The sequence below is a fragment of the Myotis brandtii genome, unplaced genomic scaffold, assembly GCF_000412655.1.
Source record: "Myotis brandtii unplaced genomic scaffold, ASM41265v1 scaffold550, whole genome shotgun sequence".
NCBI classification, from domain to species: domain Eukaryota; kingdom Metazoa; phylum Chordata; class Mammalia; order Chiroptera; family Vespertilionidae; genus Myotis; species Myotis brandtii.
Genome location: NW_005370043.1, coordinates 4157620 through 4177626, shown reverse-complemented (window position 1 = coordinate 4177626; position 20007 = coordinate 4157620). Strand labels below are relative to the sequence as shown.

General features: G+C 35.8%; 1 protein-coding gene across 18 annotated transcripts in view; it reads left to right on the top strand.

The window, feature by feature from the left end:
* Positions 1 to 20007, top strand: part of BTRC (beta-transducin repeat containing E3 ubiquitin protein ligase) — a 175035-nt gene that overhangs the window by 65538 nt on the left and 89490 nt on the right. Inside the window, exons 1-3 of one of the 18 annotated variants that reach the window (XM_014549448.1) lie at positions 837 to 841; positions 1253 to 1258; positions 17010 to 17036. The exons of 10 other annotated variants lie outside the window; for them this stretch is intronic. In XM_014549448.1, coding sequence (XP_014404934.1) covers positions 17034 to 17036 — 3 coding nt within the window. In that variant the 5' untranslated portion in view covers positions 837 to 841; positions 1253 to 1258; positions 17010 to 17033. Of the gene's footprint in view, positions 1 to 836; positions 842 to 1252; positions 1259 to 12613; positions 12818 to 13201; positions 13214 to 16540; positions 16723 to 16944; positions 17037 to 20007 lie in introns of those variants that run through there. 7 more of the 18 variants (XM_014549444.1, XM_014549447.1, XM_014549446.1 and 4 more) reach the window with 7 other exon arrangements.

The window sequence follows — 20007 nt, the reverse complement described above, 5'->3', positions numbered from 1 at the left end:
CTTAGAGTTGCAGCTGAGAGGCCGGCAAGTCAGGCGGGGAACGTTGGAGTCCGCAGTCACTGGAGCAAGCAAGCCTCCCTGTTCGCTTCAGTGCATGGCTGCCGGCCGCCATCTTGGCTGACAGTTAATTTGCATAAGGATATGCTGATTAGCCAATGGGAAGGGTAGCAGTTGTACGCTAATTACCATGTTTCTCTTTTATTAGTGTAGATAGGAAAAACATAGTATATATAGGGTTTGGCACTATCTGCAGTTTCAGACATCCACTGGGGTCTTGGAACATAACCTCCTCGAATAAGGGAAGACTACCAAATACCATATTCTTGTCCAAATTCATTTATCCCTGGTTACATTGATTTTGGTCACTCTTTATCTCATGGCTAGTTGCTCATATGTTTATAAATTGGATAAAGCTTGAACTTGGTTTACCACTCATGTAATTGAGTGGTTTACTACCATTCCCCTCTAATGTAATGCTTAGCCATTTCAAATGTACAGTTCTCCTAAGGTGTTGTGTTCTCTCATACAGCTGTGTCTTTGCATATCCTGTTCTCCCTACTTGGAGAACCCTACTAAAAACACCTATCCTCCCCCACATCCTGCCTCCCAACTTTATCTACTTGGCTAATTCTTATTATCTCCACGATTCGGCTCAAATTGTTTTACCTTGAGAATAAAAGCCCTCACTGATCTTTTCCCTTTCCTTCTTAACCTAGTCAGAGAATCTTTACCCAGGACATGTAATGGATACCTTTGTAATAGCACTGATAGCTATTCTAATCACTCCCCAGACTGCGAGTTCCTTGAAGTAGGATTATATTTTGGTCACTTTATATTTCCAGTGTCAAGTACAGTGCTTGATACAGCATATGTGCTTTATGAATTCTTGCTGAGTAAATGAATTAATGGACTTAGACAGTTTGAAGTAAATCATCAACTAACATATATGGGGTGGGAGGAGAGAAAACATTGGATTGTTGGTGGTACCTGCATATACATACACAAAAATGTTCTGTATGCAGAAATAAGTCATACTTAAACAATTATTCAAAAATCCACACATTTACATGGAAAAAAGGAAAACATGCTGAGTCTGATTTTACGGGCAGTCTTCAAATTTTATACATTTGGCTTACATGCAACTCACACCATGATGATCCCCTGTGAATTGGATTTTATATGCTGAATTTGGACTCTTGTTGATGAACAAATGCACATTTCAAGCTATTAAAATAGTGGCACTGCAAGCCAGCTAACAGTTCAGTTCAGTTTCAATGATGTCAACCTCTTTATCTTCACAGCAGTGTACATTTGTGCAATTATTTGACTATTTTATTGCATTTTACCCTTATTCCATAAAAGAATAGATACTGGGAAAATTAAAATGATGATAGTAGTGATAAACAACACTGTAGAGAAAAGAAGGAAATCTTTAGGCACACTGAAAGTGACCCTTTAGTCTTTATTAGGTACAAAATTAAAGTACATGTACAACATTTTGGAAATACATTATTGAAGATTGCTTCTTAAAGAGAAAATATAATTATAGATTTTTAAAATAATTTTTTTATTGATTTCAAAGCAGCAGGGAGAGGGAGAGAGATAGAAACATCAATGATGAGAGAATCATGGATCGGCTGTCTCCTGCACACCCCACATTGGGGATCGAGCCTGCAACCTGAGCATGTGCCCTGACTGTGAATCGAATTATGACCTCCTGGTTCATAGGTCGAAGCTCAACCACTGAGCCATGCCATTTGGGCTGGATTTTTAAATGTATCAACTAACATTGAAATTTATCATGCAGCTTGTAGCCTTTCAATTTTTATATATATTTCAACAAGAAAAGTAGAGGTGACCTAGATTTACTGCATTATCCTGGAAAGACAGTAGTCTGTCTTGGAGAAATGACATAATTATTTGTGTTTCAAGATGCCTACTTGGTTATTTAAATACTCTTTATTTCTTGAGTTTTGTAATAATGGATCCCTCTATTGCTGACTATTTTGACATGTCTGTGATATAGGTAATGTTTATTTATAGGGTTAATGTGCAACATTGTTTAATGTTTATAGAGTAAGCAAATCATCTTATTGTGAGATGATCAGATATCCTTAATTTTTAAAAAAATATATTTTATTGATTTTTTACAGAGAGGAAGGGAGAGAGATAGAAAGTTAGAAACATCGATGAGAGAGAAACATCGACCAGCTGCCTCCTGCACATCTCCTACTGGGGATGTGCCCGCAACCCAGGTACATGCCCTTGACCGGAATCGAACCTGGGACCTTTCAGTCCGCAGGCCGACGCTCTATCCACTGAGCCAAACCGGTTTTGGCATATCCTTAATTTTTTTTTGTATTTTTCTGATGAATCTGAAAAATTAAACTCTTCACACTACAAATATTTATTGCTTTTGTTTATGTTGAATAATACCGGATTTTCCTAATTGCCCTAACTTCAACATGACCACTAATGGCAGAAGGAAGAGAGAAAAAGTATCCCAGGAGGCCTAGAGTTGCCCCAGTATTAGAAGCACAGACTGGAAGAATGGAATTGATGAAAGGGTGATGGGATGCATTGTCCTTACCAGATAAATTCTGGGTGTGGGCAGTTAAGATGCACTTGTATTTTCTGGATAGGTACATATCACTTGCTTTATAGTCCAAGATTACCTTCTTGTCATTGCCATCTTTGGACTGAGTAGGTGCCAGAGTACCAAAGGGGTTCTTTCTGTGCTATTCAGGAATCCCCCACTTTTGTTGTTTTGGGACTACTACCGCCATTTGTACATTCTTTCACCATTGTGCTTTATGTGGTGGTGTTTTATTATGTTGCTGTCCTTCCTTGTTTTAGTTTCTAGACTTGGTATTTTATATGGACTATCAAGATTTGGAATCTTGTTAGATAGGCAGCATTAAGAAAATTCTTTTGGTTCATTTTTTCATGAAAACCCAGGTTATTTACAACGACCTCACTGTGGGGAAGACAGGGACGACGGGGACGACGAATCTCTTGTTTAGCTACATAGGCCTCTAAGAATTGTAATACTTTACTATTGGGAGGTGATACCCGTGAGTTTGGGGGGGGGGGTTGTGTGTGTTTGTGTTTTCCTGAGAGAGGTGTTGAATAGCTTTGAGCTTTTCTATATTCTCTGTCCCACTCCTCTGGAGACCAAGTCTATTATATTTTGAAATAGTTATTTGGGCCTAGGATGTAGTACATCATCATGAAACAGGATTTTGCAGTGTGTCTTCCCCCTGCTGGGTTATCTGTCATCTGCTTTTTAAAGTTCTCAGGTGTACCATTTAAATCCTCGAGACCTTTGTTGCAGACCTAGTATCTGTAGCTTGGTATGAATTAAATTGGAATTCTGTGCCCTGTAAAATTGATGTTAAAAAGACTATATTCATTTTCATTTATGTTCTTTAGCAAAAAGTTCAAGTCTTAGCCTGATTTGGTGTGTGTGTGTGTGTGTGTGTTAAAGGTCATAAACAGGAAAGAGGAGAGGGATAAGTGCTCATTTTGTTTTTATGTTAAACACGCACACACAAATATATATTGTACTATTTCAAACTAGTAAATACAGATCTTTTGCATATGAGCATGGGAAGTTTTATATTTGAAAGAAAGTGCATGATTAGTTTTACTAAAATATAGTTGCTATTGTTATTGTCGTTTCTACGCTTGGCATGAGCTGTGTTTTGAGGAGTGCCTGTCTCTCCCCCCCAACCCCCGTAATAAAACATAAGGGAAATTTCCAGTAAAATATTAGTATATTTCTCCCAGATTTTTAAATTGGCAGGTCATTAATTTTTTAGCATTTCATTTGCAGCATAGTGCAATCCTTTGGGAGGAATTGGTAAAATGAGGATAAAATGGGTACAGGATTCCAACAGCTTGAAAATAACGCCATATTTGACCAAACTCTCTTTTGTATTCCCTACTCTGGTTCTATTCCAGTAGTCCTGGAAACGTGCCTATGGACTGTTTACAGTGAGATTATAAAACTGAATCACGATTTTGGTGAATAGAAGCCAGAGCATGTGGCTCCAGCATCCCAGCTGGCAGTAAGCTCTCCCTAGGTTTATGAATGTAGTTAGATGGCCCCCAACTGTTTACAAGACAGCAGAGGTGAGATCTTTGATTGACAAGTCAGAAATGCATTAGATCATTCTCTCTGCCAGTCTCTGGTTCATGCTGTTAAAAATGTCAGCCTCCAAGTTTGAATGGCAGCCTGAGGGCCTTAGAAGCTTTTTGTTTTCTGAGATGGAAACACAAATTGGATGTGTGCCTGAGTGCTTCATCCTGGGCTGTAATTTCATCTTTTAGCTAAGAACCACAAGGTACACGAGCAAAGCACCCTGTAAACAATAATACTGTGGAAAAAAAATAAACAAGGTCGTGTTTCTGGTACGTTGATCCGATGGTGTCCTGACCTCTATCACGTTGAACATCTCTACTCTGATTGCTGTTCCCTTTGGCATTACAATGAGAGAAAGAGAGACTGACATAGAGGAAAAGATTTAAAGTTGCAGTGTCGTTGCACATTCCTTGTATTGGCTATGAAATATTGAACTGTCAGAGTGTGACACTTGGTTTTTTAAGCAACCTTTCTTGTTTGAGGTGTTTGCAGTTCATTCCTTTCTCCCCCATTTGTCTGCTTTCATTGATAGGGCTGGAAGTAGTTGCCTTAATGCATGAAAAGGGACAATGTTAAAGAGAAGTGGTGCTGATGGAGCCAAATAAACTTAACACTGGAACATAAATGCAGGCTGTGAGGTGTGGGCAAAAGGAGACCAACATTGGTTTAGTACATTGTTATTGGAGTTTATAGAACACCATATTGTAAGAAAGAATCAGCTTAGGTTTTGGTTCTGTTTTTGTGGAGACAGGAAATTAGGAAGGCAGTAGTAGGTAAAGATGAGTGACATAGTTTGTTAGACTGATAGCCTACTATATGGCAGTATTGCCAGTCAGATAAACAGCCATGTTATTTATTTCTCTAATTACCCAATATCTTTGGCAAGTGGTTCGTTATAAAAGACGAAAAATTTTGGCAAGAAAATAACTTTTTATAAAATGTGAAAAATTTGTATTTGTAGTAAGTTTGATGAATAGGTAAATACTAGAGGCCTGATGCACAAAATTCACGCAAGGGGCTTGGCCCCCACCCACTGCAGAGGCCGCCTCTGCCTCACCCCCTCCATGGCTTTGTCCGGAAGGACATCTGGTCTAGTTAGCATATTACGCTTTTATTATTACAGATGGAAGAACCGTTACGTTTGTATTACTATAGGGTAATGGCACACAAATTGAAAATATTTTCTAGTACTAGAACAAGTTTTCTATTGCTATTAAGTTGCAATCATCTTAAAACAATAAATATTTTATATTTTTAAAAAATTTCTTCTTCCTAAGAAAGCAGCACTATCGTTAGATGGGTGCTTTGATCCATTTGGGGCATAGACCTTACAAGTAATGTTTTGAGTGAGAATGACCTTTTGCAATTCTTCTGGAGTATGAAAAAGTAGAAGTTTGTGTTAAAAGTATTTGAATTAGCCCTAGCTGGTTTGGCTCAGTGGATAGAGCGTCGGCCTGTGGACTAACGGGTCCCAGTTTTGATTCCAGCCTAGGACACATGCCTGGGTTGCAGGCTCGATCCCCCCCTCCCAGGGGGCAGGCAGGAGGCAGCCAATCAATGATTCTCATCATTGATGTTTCTTTCTCTCTATCCCTCTCCCTTCCTCTCTGAAATCAATAAAAATATTTTTTTTAAAAAAGGACTTGAATTAAACTCTTATTGATAGTTTTAAAGGACAGCTATTTAGCTTAGCCTTCTCCCTCTGCAAATTTGAAAGGCAGTTGCTATTCTCTATCATTTTTGTGAAATGCAGTGGGAAAATCTTGGTAATCATTCCTGACATTTCTTAATTCCCTGCTTTGAGGTCATGTTGGAAAGAGAGGAGAGTGTATTTTTAAAATAATATCCTGCTCCTTTGTACTCAGAATTATGTCCTCATTTACAAAATACAATGAACAGAAAGAAAGACCAAAGGCGGGGGTTATGGAGAATTAGTTACTGTTGCCTTAAGTATTGCTCTGTATTTTTAAAGCATACATATTGATGTAGATTCGCATTTAAGCTGTGAGAACTCACTGTCTTGGCAGTGGGGAGTTTTTAAAAAGGATTCTTCTAGAAATTGATTTCTCATTGGCTGATTTTCTGAAACAAACCATTTTTTTTCAATCTTGGAAGAATAAAAGTGCAAGTGTTTATCTAAAAAATAAGATTAGATAGGCATATGTACATTTATGGAATCTCCTAAATCTTAACACAGAGAAACTACAAAATTTCTTCTTCCCCCAGTGTATTATTAATACATCAACTACTATGAAAATGCCTCACAGCCTGTATTTTTATATAGCCACACCTCCATAATGATGATTAGGTTTATTAACCAGTTAACTGCCATGCGTCCAAAATGGAAACCATCTCCACATGCCACGATATTTTGAATTTAATTTAAAAAATCAATTTTCAATGAATATTATAAAAATAAATATATTTCTCAGAATTCGGGTGTTCTTGAATATTTTCAGTTGAAAATTCTCACAAAAAAATGATTTTAAAGTTGGTCTATAGACACTTATGGCAGGCAAATGTTTAAAGTCCAGGCTTGCCTCATGAGCAAAAATCAGTACATTTATAGAACCATAGAATTTCAGCATTGGAAGAGACATGAAGCCCATCTAGTCACATACAGGAATTCTTTATGAAGTGTTCTTTGCAGGGGTTCATCTGATCTGTTCTTGATCACTACCATTATTGGCAAGCTGAACTTCTTGAGTCATCTTGTTTTCTTTACTCTTGGTTCAATTAGAAAGTTTTCCCTTAAGAAGGAATTAAAGTTTTTGCTCACATACTGATTCTAGTTCTGCCTTTTGTAATAATAGAAAGTAATTGTCTTCTTTTTCATATATTCATGTTTGAGGATAGCTACCATGTTGCTTATAAGCGTATTTTCTGTTCCCAGAGTGAATACTCCTGGTTCTGTTAGTCATTCTTTGGAAAATATTAGTAATAATTCCTGCCATTTTCATAATCTCCTATATTCGTGGAGGATATCATTCTGGTTGTCCTTTCTTGTGAATGCATCCCACCTTGACAGTGTCCTCATTACAATATGGCATGCATAACTAAAGGCAGTGCTGCAAACGTGTGTAATAGTTTAGAATACAGTGATATGTCTTATGTTGAACATAACTTGGATTATGTCATTTCATTACTGCAGCCTAAAATTTCACATTCTTCTTTGATGTAGATGATGGAAAAATCTCTAGGAACTTGGACTGAATTTGTTTCTTCACCTTTTCTTTGAAGCCAGAAAAGCATATGTAAGCACCTTGACAAATGACATAATGTAGTGGCATATCTGAGTGGTACAGGTATTTTAAACCTAGCGCTAGTTCCTGAAGATGGTGAACATCTGCTTAGAGGTATTGTAGAGCTCCACAATGCACTAATTGAATTACTCTTTTCTGAGTTGCCAACTGCACTAATTGAATTGGAATCTGTGTGTGTGTGTGTGTGTGTGTGTGTGTGTGTGTGTGTGTGTGCGTGTGTGTGTCTCTCTATCTATCCGGGTTCAATCCCAAACTTAACCTGAGAGTGTGGGAGATATGACTGATGGTATGTACTGTGCTGCTATCTAATGGCAGCCTATGGAACTACTACATAGTCTCCAGGGAAGAAAGAATGCAGTCATCTGATCTAGTGTAACCTTAGTCTAACCCTATCCAGTTTAGTTTTAAAAATCCCAGGATGTGTTTTTGTAATTTTAAATTTAAGAAAAAAGAATGTGATTAATATATCTATTAAAAATTAAGATATGTTTTATTAGGCATACTATTTTATGAAGTACTAAGTTGCAAATATTCAACTCAATTAAAAACTTCTAACCTCTAATTTATTTGGTGAAAATAAACCCAAATGAGTCAATGGATTGTGTTTTTTCTCATTTTGCATTTCATATGACAAATGTAAAAAAGAATTACCTTTATGAAATGTCTTAGCATCACAGGAAGAAAGAGTGATATAGGATTTATATTCTTAAAGAAAATTTATTTCTGGTTGTCAAAATACTGAGATGAGTCAATTTAAGAGTGTTATCAAATTTTGCTATACATGATTATACTTACTTAAAATTTTAAAAATTATTATAGAAAAAATATTTCATTATGGATGTACTAGAGCAAATTCTACAAATCCAGTTAATCGTTTAAAATTTAACTTTACCACAAATGTGGGTAAGTTTGAAATCCTCTGAGCATGTAGGTAATTTTCTTCTTTTTCCAAAAAAAATCTGTTAGTCACAATTTAATGATTTTTGTAAAACATAAAAATACAATTCTTTACAATTTGAAAAGTAAAAGCAAATACACTTAGGAGAACTCAGCATAAATATATTTTGATTCAGTTTAACTCTAGGCATTCTAACTTGTAAAAATAGCCCTTAACAGAAAAATATATACATATAATCACTTGCTTTATAAAATGTTTATGTGTGCATGTAATACCACTTCAACAATAGAAAAGTGCTAATGGTTACCTTTTTGAGCATTTAAAATGATCTCTTTCAGTCTTGTCATGTGAAAGACACAAATATAAGGTCTAAAAAAGTTTTAATCTCTTCTATATAATTTCTATTATTAAAATAAAATCACATTTGAGTATTTCAATATCTTGTAGGGTAGCTTGAAAAAAATTTTAATTTAATTTTTAATGGTTTGAGAGAGAGAGGAGGCAAGAGAGGGAAAAACATCAATGTGTGAAAGAAACATCAATCAGTTTCCTACTGAACATACCCTGACTGGGGATTGAACCTGCAACTTTTTGATGTACTGGACAACGTTCAACCAACTGAATCATTCAGCCGGGCTAGGCTAGTTTGTTTTTTTATTGCAAGATTGAGCTACTTAGATTTCTTGTACAAATAGCTTTGATTAAAATCACTAAAATATATGATATGTACTCTTTAGATAAGCTTTAAGGGCATTTTACTAACTGAAAATGCATTTTGACACCATGTAGATCCAAAGCCTTACAAATAACATTGCCATTCACAATTAGCCACAATTCCACTTAATTCTTATATAGAGTACCTTCTGTGTTCCAGGTACTGTACGAAGTATTGGACATAAATTAAGATTCAGACCCTGTCCTCAAGGAGCTTATAGTTACTTATTAGATATTATTGAGAGCCTATGTACTACTATGTGAATAACCATCAGTTTCATGTATTTTTCCCATTCATTGAGCTAGAGTTCTGACTTAATAGCAGCCCTAAGGAAGCAATATTCTTACGTTCATATCAGATATAGCTCTTCTCAGCAAGAAGAGTGATACACATATTTCAGACTAGTCTGTCTCTTAAAATATTTTCCCTTCTGCCTTTACACACCTTCTAAGGGAGCAGTGTTTGTTGTTGTTGTTGTTGTGTGTGTTTGATAACTTTACATTAGCTTAATTGTTGTTGTTGTTGTTGTTGTTGTTGTTGTGTGTGTTTGATAGCTTTACATTAGCTTTAAAAGACTGGTAACATTTATTACAGAGCCTCCTGCTGGTGATCATAGTTTTTTCAGTCCTTGTCTCCAGAATTAGTAGTGCCCACTTGTGGTTTGGTAGTTAGTTGAGGGCTTCTTCTAAAGCTATAAATGGAAAAGGGTCCATTGCATAGTAGGTATAAAGTGCTTCTTTAAACAGTCTATTTCTAGAACCTAAATTGTCCTGAGACCAGCCCTTGATATAAAAATTCATAGAAACCTGTTTTTCACAGAGTGTGGTAACTTCTTGCCATAGTGCTATAGTGTTAAAATTCACATTGGCCAGGTTGTTCTGTAAATTAAACACTGACAGCTACCCTCAGGGGAACAGCCAATGTATTTATGATGATGTGCTGATTACACAAAATACACTGCAAGCAGAAAACAGCTGCAGAGAACAAACCTCTTAAAAAGAATACAATTACAAATAGCACCCTCAGTATTTCTAGTGGTGAACATAGAAACAGCATGCTAATGCAGGTTTCTTAGTCTGCCTGCAAACAAAAAATCTGAAGGAGAGAAGTTAAATTATGGTTGATTGCACATGTGGTGCCAACATAACAGTGAACAAATTTTATTTCTGAAGAGCATCTATGAGTACACAAATTTCAGGCGTGGAGTAATCTACTCTGCCCCCCACCCCCACCCCTTTTTGTTAGTAGGTTTTATTAGTGCTTTTCTCACATATAGTAGGGCATAGCCTTGAGGTGATAGGATTCTGGACATATAAAGGATATTATACAATGAATTGGGTAGGAGAATAACTAAATTGTGTTTTTAAAAATCCAGTAGAAACTCTGTATGTTAGTGTTTGGATATCAACATTTCATTTGAGGATGCAGCTTACAGCTCTATTCACTGTTATTAATGGTTTTGAAGATGTTTGCCTTTGGAATTAATAAAAGGAGTCATCATTCTGTATCTATGGTAAGGTATTTATTTCTTAGATTCTCTTTCTTCAAGAATACAGTATTTTAGGACACTGGAATAGATGGGTGATGGTATATATTTAAGAAATCAACTCTCAAGTATGCCCCCTTTCATCCCTGCATGTTCCTGGTCACCCGCAGACAGGTAAAAAGATTAGAAAAAAATTGTTTTCCTTGTTTGAGATTTTTCTCTGTTGCAGTTTAGGGTCAATATCTATGAAATATTTTAACTGCTGAGCATGTTTAAATTGGTAGAAAATATGTTGATCTTCCATGATACAAATTTACTCAAGCCAACATAAGGTATAGCAGGAGGGACATAGTGATTGGAAACAGTTCACTTCACCCGCCTGAAACTAAGAATCAACTCTTCAGTATATGGATCACTGCTATGTAATAATCGACTGTTATTGGTCTGTCTGTTGATCTCTTTTTAAATCAGTTTGGAACCTCCTGGAGTTATTTTCTTGCTCTGCTGACATCAATCCCATGTGGCAGAGGAGTTGTGTATAACCGCTTTGGTTTAATCAATAGAATAATTGATAAACCAGATAAGATTTAAACTGATTATAGCCCCAACAGAATTCCCCAGAGGCCTTGGACTCTCTTAATTTTGACATGTGTGTTGTGTACCCTGAGGATGAAGTGCAGTTTGAATTATCTGTTTTTATTTGCTTAATGACGGGGAGGGTGTTAAAGTCAAATGTTTAATTAACCCAGCAACGGGCTGCGTTGTCACTTACACACAGCTGATTGAGATATCTCATGGAGAATACTGAATAGGAATGATAATGTGGCACTGGGACGGAAGATTGCTTTTTCAATCCATTTGCTGGGTCACTGCTTTGAATGTCTTATTGGATGAAAGGCATTCAGCCTGGAGAAAAAATTCAGCATTTAAGTACATTTTGTTCTTTTTCTCTCCCTCTAACCCCCTCCTGCCCAGAAGTTAACTAAAAAAGATATGTTCTAAGTTTAATAAGCCATTCAGGTACTAGTAAGATATCAGGGTAGTCAGTAGCCTCAAGCTACATAATTTCCTGTAGAAACGGAAAAATCATACTAGCCTCCAAGGTATTCTAAATGTGAGCTCTTTTGTCCCTCATATCCCTTGTCCCTTGCTATTATTGTAGAGTTCTTTGGTTACTCGTGTCTTGCTTCTCTCAGTAGTGTTTGCTTCATGTGCAGCTACCTCTGTGGCCACAGGCAGACCTTTTTCTCCTAAAGAAGCATATTCTTCATTACATTTTTGCTATTTCATGCAGCTGGCTTCTATTTGGTTGTATTTCTGATCAAATGTTATAGTGAGATTGTTTAACTACTTAGATAAAAATGTGAAGCATATATAGATTCTTGTTGCTTTTGCTACTGCTATTATATAAACAATTAGTTTAATGTATATTTCATTTTGTTGAGAGGCAGTTTGTTTTCTGTATGGACTAGAAAACTAGGCCACGAAAGATCTAATGGCCCACACCATCAAAAATGCAGTCCAGGCAATTGGAGTTTTAATGACTCGCTGCCCACAAAAAAAAAATCCCTGACTAGCTTTATAATCAAATGTAAAATTCTTTGGAGACATATTGAGCAAAATTTCAAAATTTTTTATCATGACTTTCCTTCTTTGTAGTTCTTATGTTTGTTCCTTCTATCCCCCAAAGATCTAAACCAGGAATTTACTAATTTTTTTTCTTTGCTTTAGTCATTTGTATTCCAGAGAGCACAATAGGGAGAAGGATACAAGATTGATTTTTTTATGTGTGTCCTCTTGAAAGCATAGTCTGGGGCATGACTTTGCGTGAGTGTGTGTGTGTGTGTGTGTGTGTGTGTGTGTGTGTGGCAGGGGGGGAGGGTTTACAAAGCAATGGAAGCATACAGCTGATTTTCAGGCACAGGTTGGACTTTTGCGGGTCAAGGCAGACCAGATGAGTAGCTTATCTTGAGGGACGTAAGTAATAGACCAAATATAGAGCAGCTATTTCAGGAATCATGTAGGTCATTTAATTATCCATTATGATTGAGTGGCTAATGCTCTTTTGGCAATTACATGACCTCTCTTATTCTTGAAACCTTTCCAGGCCCTCGTGGGTTGAATGACCCACCAGTCAGTGCTTGCAGACTTCATTCCACCCAGAAGGAAAGGAGATGCTGGAAACTACAGGCATTTAGAAATGGCTGTACTTTTTTTACCGACTACTACCTTGAATGTCCTTTGTACAGCAGTCAGTGATAGGCAGCTGGTTTTGAAGTCAACTTTCCTTCATTGTCTGCAGGAGCAAGAGGTACATTGGTCTTCACAAGAGGGACTTGTGGCAAAACAAACTTTAATACCAAAGTTGGCTATGATGGTATTCACAAGTTCAGTACTATAAGAACAAAGTATTATGGTATTAAAACTAGTGTTTGAGATCTGTCAAACCAATCACTATTATCAAACTCTGAAATTAGTGAAGCGATTTTTTTTCCATAACACAGCATAATGCTATTGATGATACCAATAACAGATTTAAAAAGATCATTGATTAAAATTAGCCCAGTTTAAATTGGCTAATTATTATTTATTCAATTAAATAATCAAGCTAAAACATTTAAATAAGAAGGCCACTTTTAAATTGAGATGCTGACCCAGGACAGAATAAATCTAGAACATGTGAATTAATGTTTCTCACTTTTTTTCTGTAGTCAACAACAAAAAAAATCACTCATGTTTCCAAAGAAAACTCTTTATTCTTGCTAAATGATAGTAAAACTTGCTTTTTGTAACTGTAGTGATTTATCAAATAATTCTGAAAAAGAAAATAATGTAGATTTCTTATGATTCTTTAGATTAAGAACAGTTATGGTGGAGAAAGTGAACACACCATAATCAAACTATTTGTAGAATTTGACAGAAATACACAAACAAAATTCTGTATACTTATCAAAATGAAAAATTTAAGGTTCTCTAGTGTTCTAATAATTTAAGATCATAGGCTTAAGAGAAATAATTTAGTTAGGATAATACACAAACATATCATTTAAGTAGAAGCCATTTTCATTGTTTTAGAAAAATAAACCTACAAGGTTGTCTATCCCTGGGGCAGTAAAATTAACCATGTTCCCAAATAAATTTATTAAACGATTCCTTAGAAATCTTAAGCTAATCTGTTTTGGTTTTATTTTCATTTTGATGTTGGGTAATATTAATGAATGCAAAACTGAAGACATTAATTGGTGTTTATAACCTTTGACCCTTCAGAAATAGAAGGCTTTTCACTTAAATTTTAAATCCTTTAAGCCAATTCTACTTTGCTGTCTGGCTACTTAGAGACCTATGAGAATGCAGTCAGTGTGCATTATATTAGTTGTTTTCTGTTTAAAACATACTTTCCCTCATTGTACTTTTTAAAATTTTTGTAGTGGTGAGGAGCAAAAAATGAGAAAGCAGAATTTACAATAAAAGCAAAAGATATAGCTTAAACTCAAGTATCCTGAATAAGGGGTATAGTTAGTGTACTTGGAATTTGAAGAGGAAAGCAAGGGATATAAAGCAAAATGTGATGTTTGATTTTTTATTGATAAATTGTTGTTCTTTTTTTAATCCTCACCAGAGGATTTTTTCCATTGATTTTAAAATATATTTTTATTGATTTCAGAGAGGAAGGGAAAGGGAGAGAGAGATAGAAACATCAATGATGAGAGAGAATCATTGATCGGCTGCCTCCTGCACACCTCCTACTGGAGATCGAGCCTGCAACCTGGGCATGTGCCCTTGCCTGGAATCGAACCTGGGACCCCTCAGTCTGCAGGCCGACCCTCTATCCATTGAGCCAAACCATCTAGGTAAGGCTCCATTGATTTTTAGAGAGAGTGGAAGGGAGGGGGAGAGACAGAGATAGAGAAACATCAATGTGAGAGAGACACATCGATTGGTTGCCTCCTGCATACCCAGACCAGGGCCAGGATTGAGCCTGCAACCCAGGAACATGCCCTTGATCGGAATCAAATCTGGGACCTTCTGTCCATGGGCTGACACTCTGTCCACTGAGCCAAACCAGCTAGGGCATAAATTGTTATTCTTTACCCTTCAAGAACTTTGTTGGACCACATTATTATTTTTTTTTCCTTTAAGAACCATAAGTTTATGAATCAATGAGAGGAGGTGGTATTTATAATTTTAAAGACCTGAAAATTCATTAAGACTGTATAATTAATGGTGAAATCTATAGGATAATAATTCCATAGAGTATTTTTTACTTTGTTGAAATGATTTTTTAAATAATTTTTTAATTTTTCAATTACAGTTGACATACAATATTATAAAGGTGTAGAGCATAAGTAAATAATAATAAGAAAAAAAACACAGTGATTAAATAAGGGAACATTCATAGTAGAAATATATACCTAAACACACATCTTAACCAATCTGGTTTTCAGAAATTTACTTATTTACGTGAGATGATTTTATTTTCATTTCAAAGTGGGTAGACATTTGGGGAATATTAGTTTATCAACTTATAGGAACCTTAAATTTCTTTCACAGTATTGTTGATTGCAATAAAATTGGAACACCAAAGAAGGAAGATATCCAAGGTGATGAAAATCATTTAAAAGCAGAAAAATATCAGGAACAAAGATGACAGAAATAACTATTCTGCAGAGAGAAAGGATTTAGGCATATGTCCTGAGGGTTCTGTAGTTCTTGATTTTGAGAAATCAAGAGGATCCACAGAATGCAGATGTCTTTGAGTTACAAAAATAACCAGATGTCCTTATTAGTAGAAGCAAATGTTTGCATTTTAATTTACACAAAACTATATGCAGTGGATCTCTGGAAGAAATATTGTGTAAATATGGCCACAAGAAAATTGTAGCATGAAAGGATCTGTCCTAAATACTTAATCATAAAGATTATATCTTGAAAAAGGAAAAAATTCTTTAAGGTATATGTAGATTTAAAGGCAAAAAAAAAAAAGATTTATATAGACTCACATGATAGGTGAGTTTTTATTATGTATGACTTTCTATCCCAGTTTCCCCTGATGAATTTTTATTCCTATTGCTCAGGTTGTTTAACTACTTTGTGTACTGTCATTTTATTTTAAACAGTGAAAACATATGCATGAAACTCATTTTTCCCCCTGAACGAATGATAGTCATCTTAGTTCTGTCAAGAAAAACAACCTACAGTAGTATATAAATGCCCCCTTTGCAAGCCAATTGGGATTTTAAAAATATTAACCCACATTGTTATAAATAGATGCTGTTTGATGACTTCATTGGGATGTTAAGCAGAATAAAATGTAAAACAAAACCTACTTGAAAGGGCAAGGTATGAAGTATTTTTGTTTTTAAAATTAAGCCTTTAGAGTCAGAAAACCTTTAGAGTTTAAGTGGACTATAACTTTCGATATGGAGCATATTAACATAATTACAAACTCTTATATACTCAGAGTTATTGCTAAGTTGATGTTCAAACCTTTGATTAAGAAGTCACAAAGCTGAGTGTGTTCAGACAGCTGTGTAATCTCTCTCCTATTCGCAAAGCAGAGATGAGTTTTACCCTTATTTTTGTCCCCATATTTATTGGTAGAAATTTGTCCTTCTCTATAGCTATTCTTTTTTCTTTTTATTGAATTTAATGGAGTGACACTGATTAATAAAATTATACAGGTTTCAAGTGCACAATTCCACAACACATCATCTGTACACTGTATTGTGTGTTCACCACCCCAAATCAAGTCTCCTTCCATCACCATATACCCTCCTCCACCTCCCCCACTTACAGCTATGCTTTTAATGGTGAAATATTAAAATGCTGTATTATGATGTATTCTATAACTTAAAAGTTAACAAAAGCAATGCTGCTCTTCATGCCCTTTGCCTTGTCACTCTGGTGCAGCTCGTCTCTTCCATCCCCCTTATCAGAGTATCTCAGTACTTAGTTGAGCTTGTTTATCTTAAAAGAGCAGGAGGCAGGCTTTTAGGGAGTGAGCTACATGTTCCAGTATAACAGGCACCAATGCTGTTTGACTTGAAAAACATTTGATCTCTTACATTAACAGCCCATGTCACTGTAATAGGGACTACAGCCGGGCTGTTCAGTTTTCTGTTATTTTAGCTTTGAAATAACTGTTAGTGCTGCTCCAAAATCTTCGTGTTTAAAATTGTATATTGGCTGTCCCCCCAGGACTCGTAAGTAAACAAGGTGATATGTGTGGCCATAGGGAGCATATTTTGTTAGCTTGTTTTAAATAAGAACCTTGCCTATCTAAAGATGGTTTTTGTCTGATCCCTGAGACTGTGCTGCATGGCTTTGCTTGTGTAAATTTGCAGATATTGCAATATCTTAAAGCGTATTTTTGTTTGTTACTAATGTGTATGTTCAGTAGCTATTAATTATGAGCTTTCATATTTTTTCTTGAATAAGAAACATTTATTAGTTTTCTCATGAAGCTTAACTTCAAATGTCCTGCACAATTTCCCTAAGTACAGCAGTTTGTACAGCAGTTGTTGAAAATGGCAAGCAAGAATTTAAGGGGTATGTTTGTTTAGACTTAAATGTTACTTAGCTTATTTTTAAATATACAGTTATTGGTAATTGCTGTGCCAGGAATGGTTTGACAATTGGAATCAGGTAGCAGTATTTAAAGAACAGAAAATATAATTTGAAAATATAATTTATATTTTGACAGTTGGAATCAGGTAAGCAGTATTTAAAGAACAGAAAATATAATTTGTATAATTAAATTAAGACAATGTTAAGAGTACCTCTTATTTTAATAATGATAGAATAGCAGCTTATTATAGTAGTGGTGGAATGGCAGTAGACAATTTTACCCCTTCCTTTCTTCCTTTTTCTAATTTCAAGAACCTAGTTTGTTTTCCTATTCTAATTATTTTCTGATATGAGACAATACTACCAGGCCACCCAGCACTTTCTTTGAATTTAACCTAAAATACATCAGCCAGCACAAACATAATTGGTTGAAAGGTAGCCATCTATCTGGGGAGTTCTTCTAAATACTGAACGTGTCATGTGCTTTGACATGACATATCTGTAATATCTCTGAATACAGAAAGCACTTTGCACTAGCTGTAGGTGTTGAAGCAGAAGTGTGTTTTAAGAATGTGTGCTGTGCAAATTCTGGCTTGTGAGGTAATGACAAGTGTTTGCCTGAATAGACAATATATTTTTCCCCCTGAGGTCCCCACACACCTAGTTTCCCTCAAGCTCATCATCTCTGTCAGGTTAATCAATAGGCACCGTATGGCAGAGGGTCAGTAATCAGTGTCATCGTGCCTTTAAATCGTGTTGAAAATTTGCTTAAAGCCTGGGCCAATTAACATCGAGATGATGAATGGATGGGAAGATGGGAAGAGCCTGACGCTCAGGGGCTTTGTGAGGAGGAGATGCTCAGCTGTTGAGCAGCAGACACCAGCGAATAAAATCAGCCATTCATGTGAGCTCAGTCCACCCACTCTTAATGATAATGTCAATCTAGCAAAATATATACACATTGGAGTTGTCACGAGTTCATAAATCAAAGGAGTTTGTCAAAGGCATTCAGATTAACGAGGCAGCAGCAATAACAAGTCAAATTTGCATAGAGAATTGCTTGAATCTCAGTAAATTATGATCCTGTTTTTCATTTGATTATTTGCTAATGTCTCAAGAGGGAGAATGATTATATTAGCATGCAAAACCTACTCCAGAAGTAGAAATCTGAGGTATAGAAGACCAGCACACTATGACAATTAATCAGTTTCTGCATACTAGCATAAATGCACAAGGCCCAGAAATGAACTTCTTTTTTATTATTATTTCTCCTTGCTACTGATCCAAATGGTTCAGCTTGACAGAGACTTTATATTGCTTTAACAGTGTTCTGAATTGTGCCTGCAGGCAAGACATAGTTATGCAGCTATAACCAACCTATCCATCTGCCAACCAGATTGGAATTCTCCTATCCAAGGCTTCCATTAACCCCCACTGACAGCTCCAAACAGGATTAAGAATTTGGAAGCATAAAAAATAGTTGTTCTTTGCGAATATACACAATCCCTTTGCATTTTGAGAAAGGTTGCATCTGTAGTATTTTATAATTAGTGTCGGACAGTGTATAGTGGGGGGAAACCTATTTGGTATTTTTTTTACTTCTGTCAGAGATTAAAGCAGTACTAATGAAAGTACTGTGTGTTTGGTTGTCCCTAAGAGTGCTTTCCATTATATCTGTGCTCCAGTTGGTGTATTACTAAAAAAATAACACTTCCTGAAAGCTTTAACTGGTGGATCTTGTTGAAGTTTAACAGTTTAGGGAGGCTTTGATATGGTTGTGGTTTAATAGAGTATGTCAAATGATAAACATGCTGGAGAAGCAGTGTTCATGAAAACATGCCTGAAAACATTACTTTATGAGGTCCTCCCTAAAACTGGTTCTTGAGTAGGATTTTTCAGTCAGTTTCTGAACTTCCCTGGCCTAAGTTTTCCCTATTGTACCCTAGAGGATTAATTTAAAATTTTTTGAACACACATATATGCACAGAGTGTTTTATTTATGTCACCTTTCATTGAAGAGCTTGAATGATTTTTATGTAGCTAAATTACCTTTTAACCTTGTAGAAGTATAATTGTTTCTACTTTTGAAAACTGTAAATCATATATTTGAAGGTTATAATTAGCTCCAAGTTATATAATAAGTTATTAGGAAAAATACTAATCCAATTACTAATTTACCAGTCAAAGCCCACTCTATGATGTTTACAACTAGCTAATAGAAATTGGTCTCAAGGATTTTTTTCCATGTGGGTTTTCATTTAACATGATAATGAACAAATGACCCATTTTTAAAATGTGTTTATAATCTGAGTTCTAACTCACCACAATTTACCTGCTTTGCTAAAATGATATAATTTCCCTGGTTACAGAGTCCTTTGAATTCTCCCATTGAAAAATGTCGCATCGGTGGAGAATGTTACTTTTAGTTTGAGAGCTAGTTATTTTATTTATAATAGATGTCTATTCAAACAGGCTCAGGCTCTGGTGCACCATCCAACCCTGAGCAAGATGCTTACTCAAAGATTATTATAAGTCATTTTGAGTGGCTTGACTTTTCGTCACTGTGTAAATTAGTTTAGTTTTTCATTTGATTATATAATCAACTCTTAATTATCCATGTCATCAGGAGTGTGTGTTCAAATAGATAACTGAAAACAGTAAATAAGCCACTTACTAGATCATGGAGAATATTGCCCCAGTCATGAAACTGCTGTTTGCTACTTTCAGACCCTCTCTAACTTCTTGTTCTAGACCAGCCGTGGGCAAACTACAGCCCGCGGGCCGGATCCGGCCCGTTTGAAATGAATAAAACTAAAAAAAAAAAAAAGACCGTATCCTTTTATGTAATGATGTTTACTTTGAATTTATATTAGTTCACACAAACACTCCATCCATGCTTTTGTTCCGGCCCTCCGGGCCAGTTTAAGAACCCAT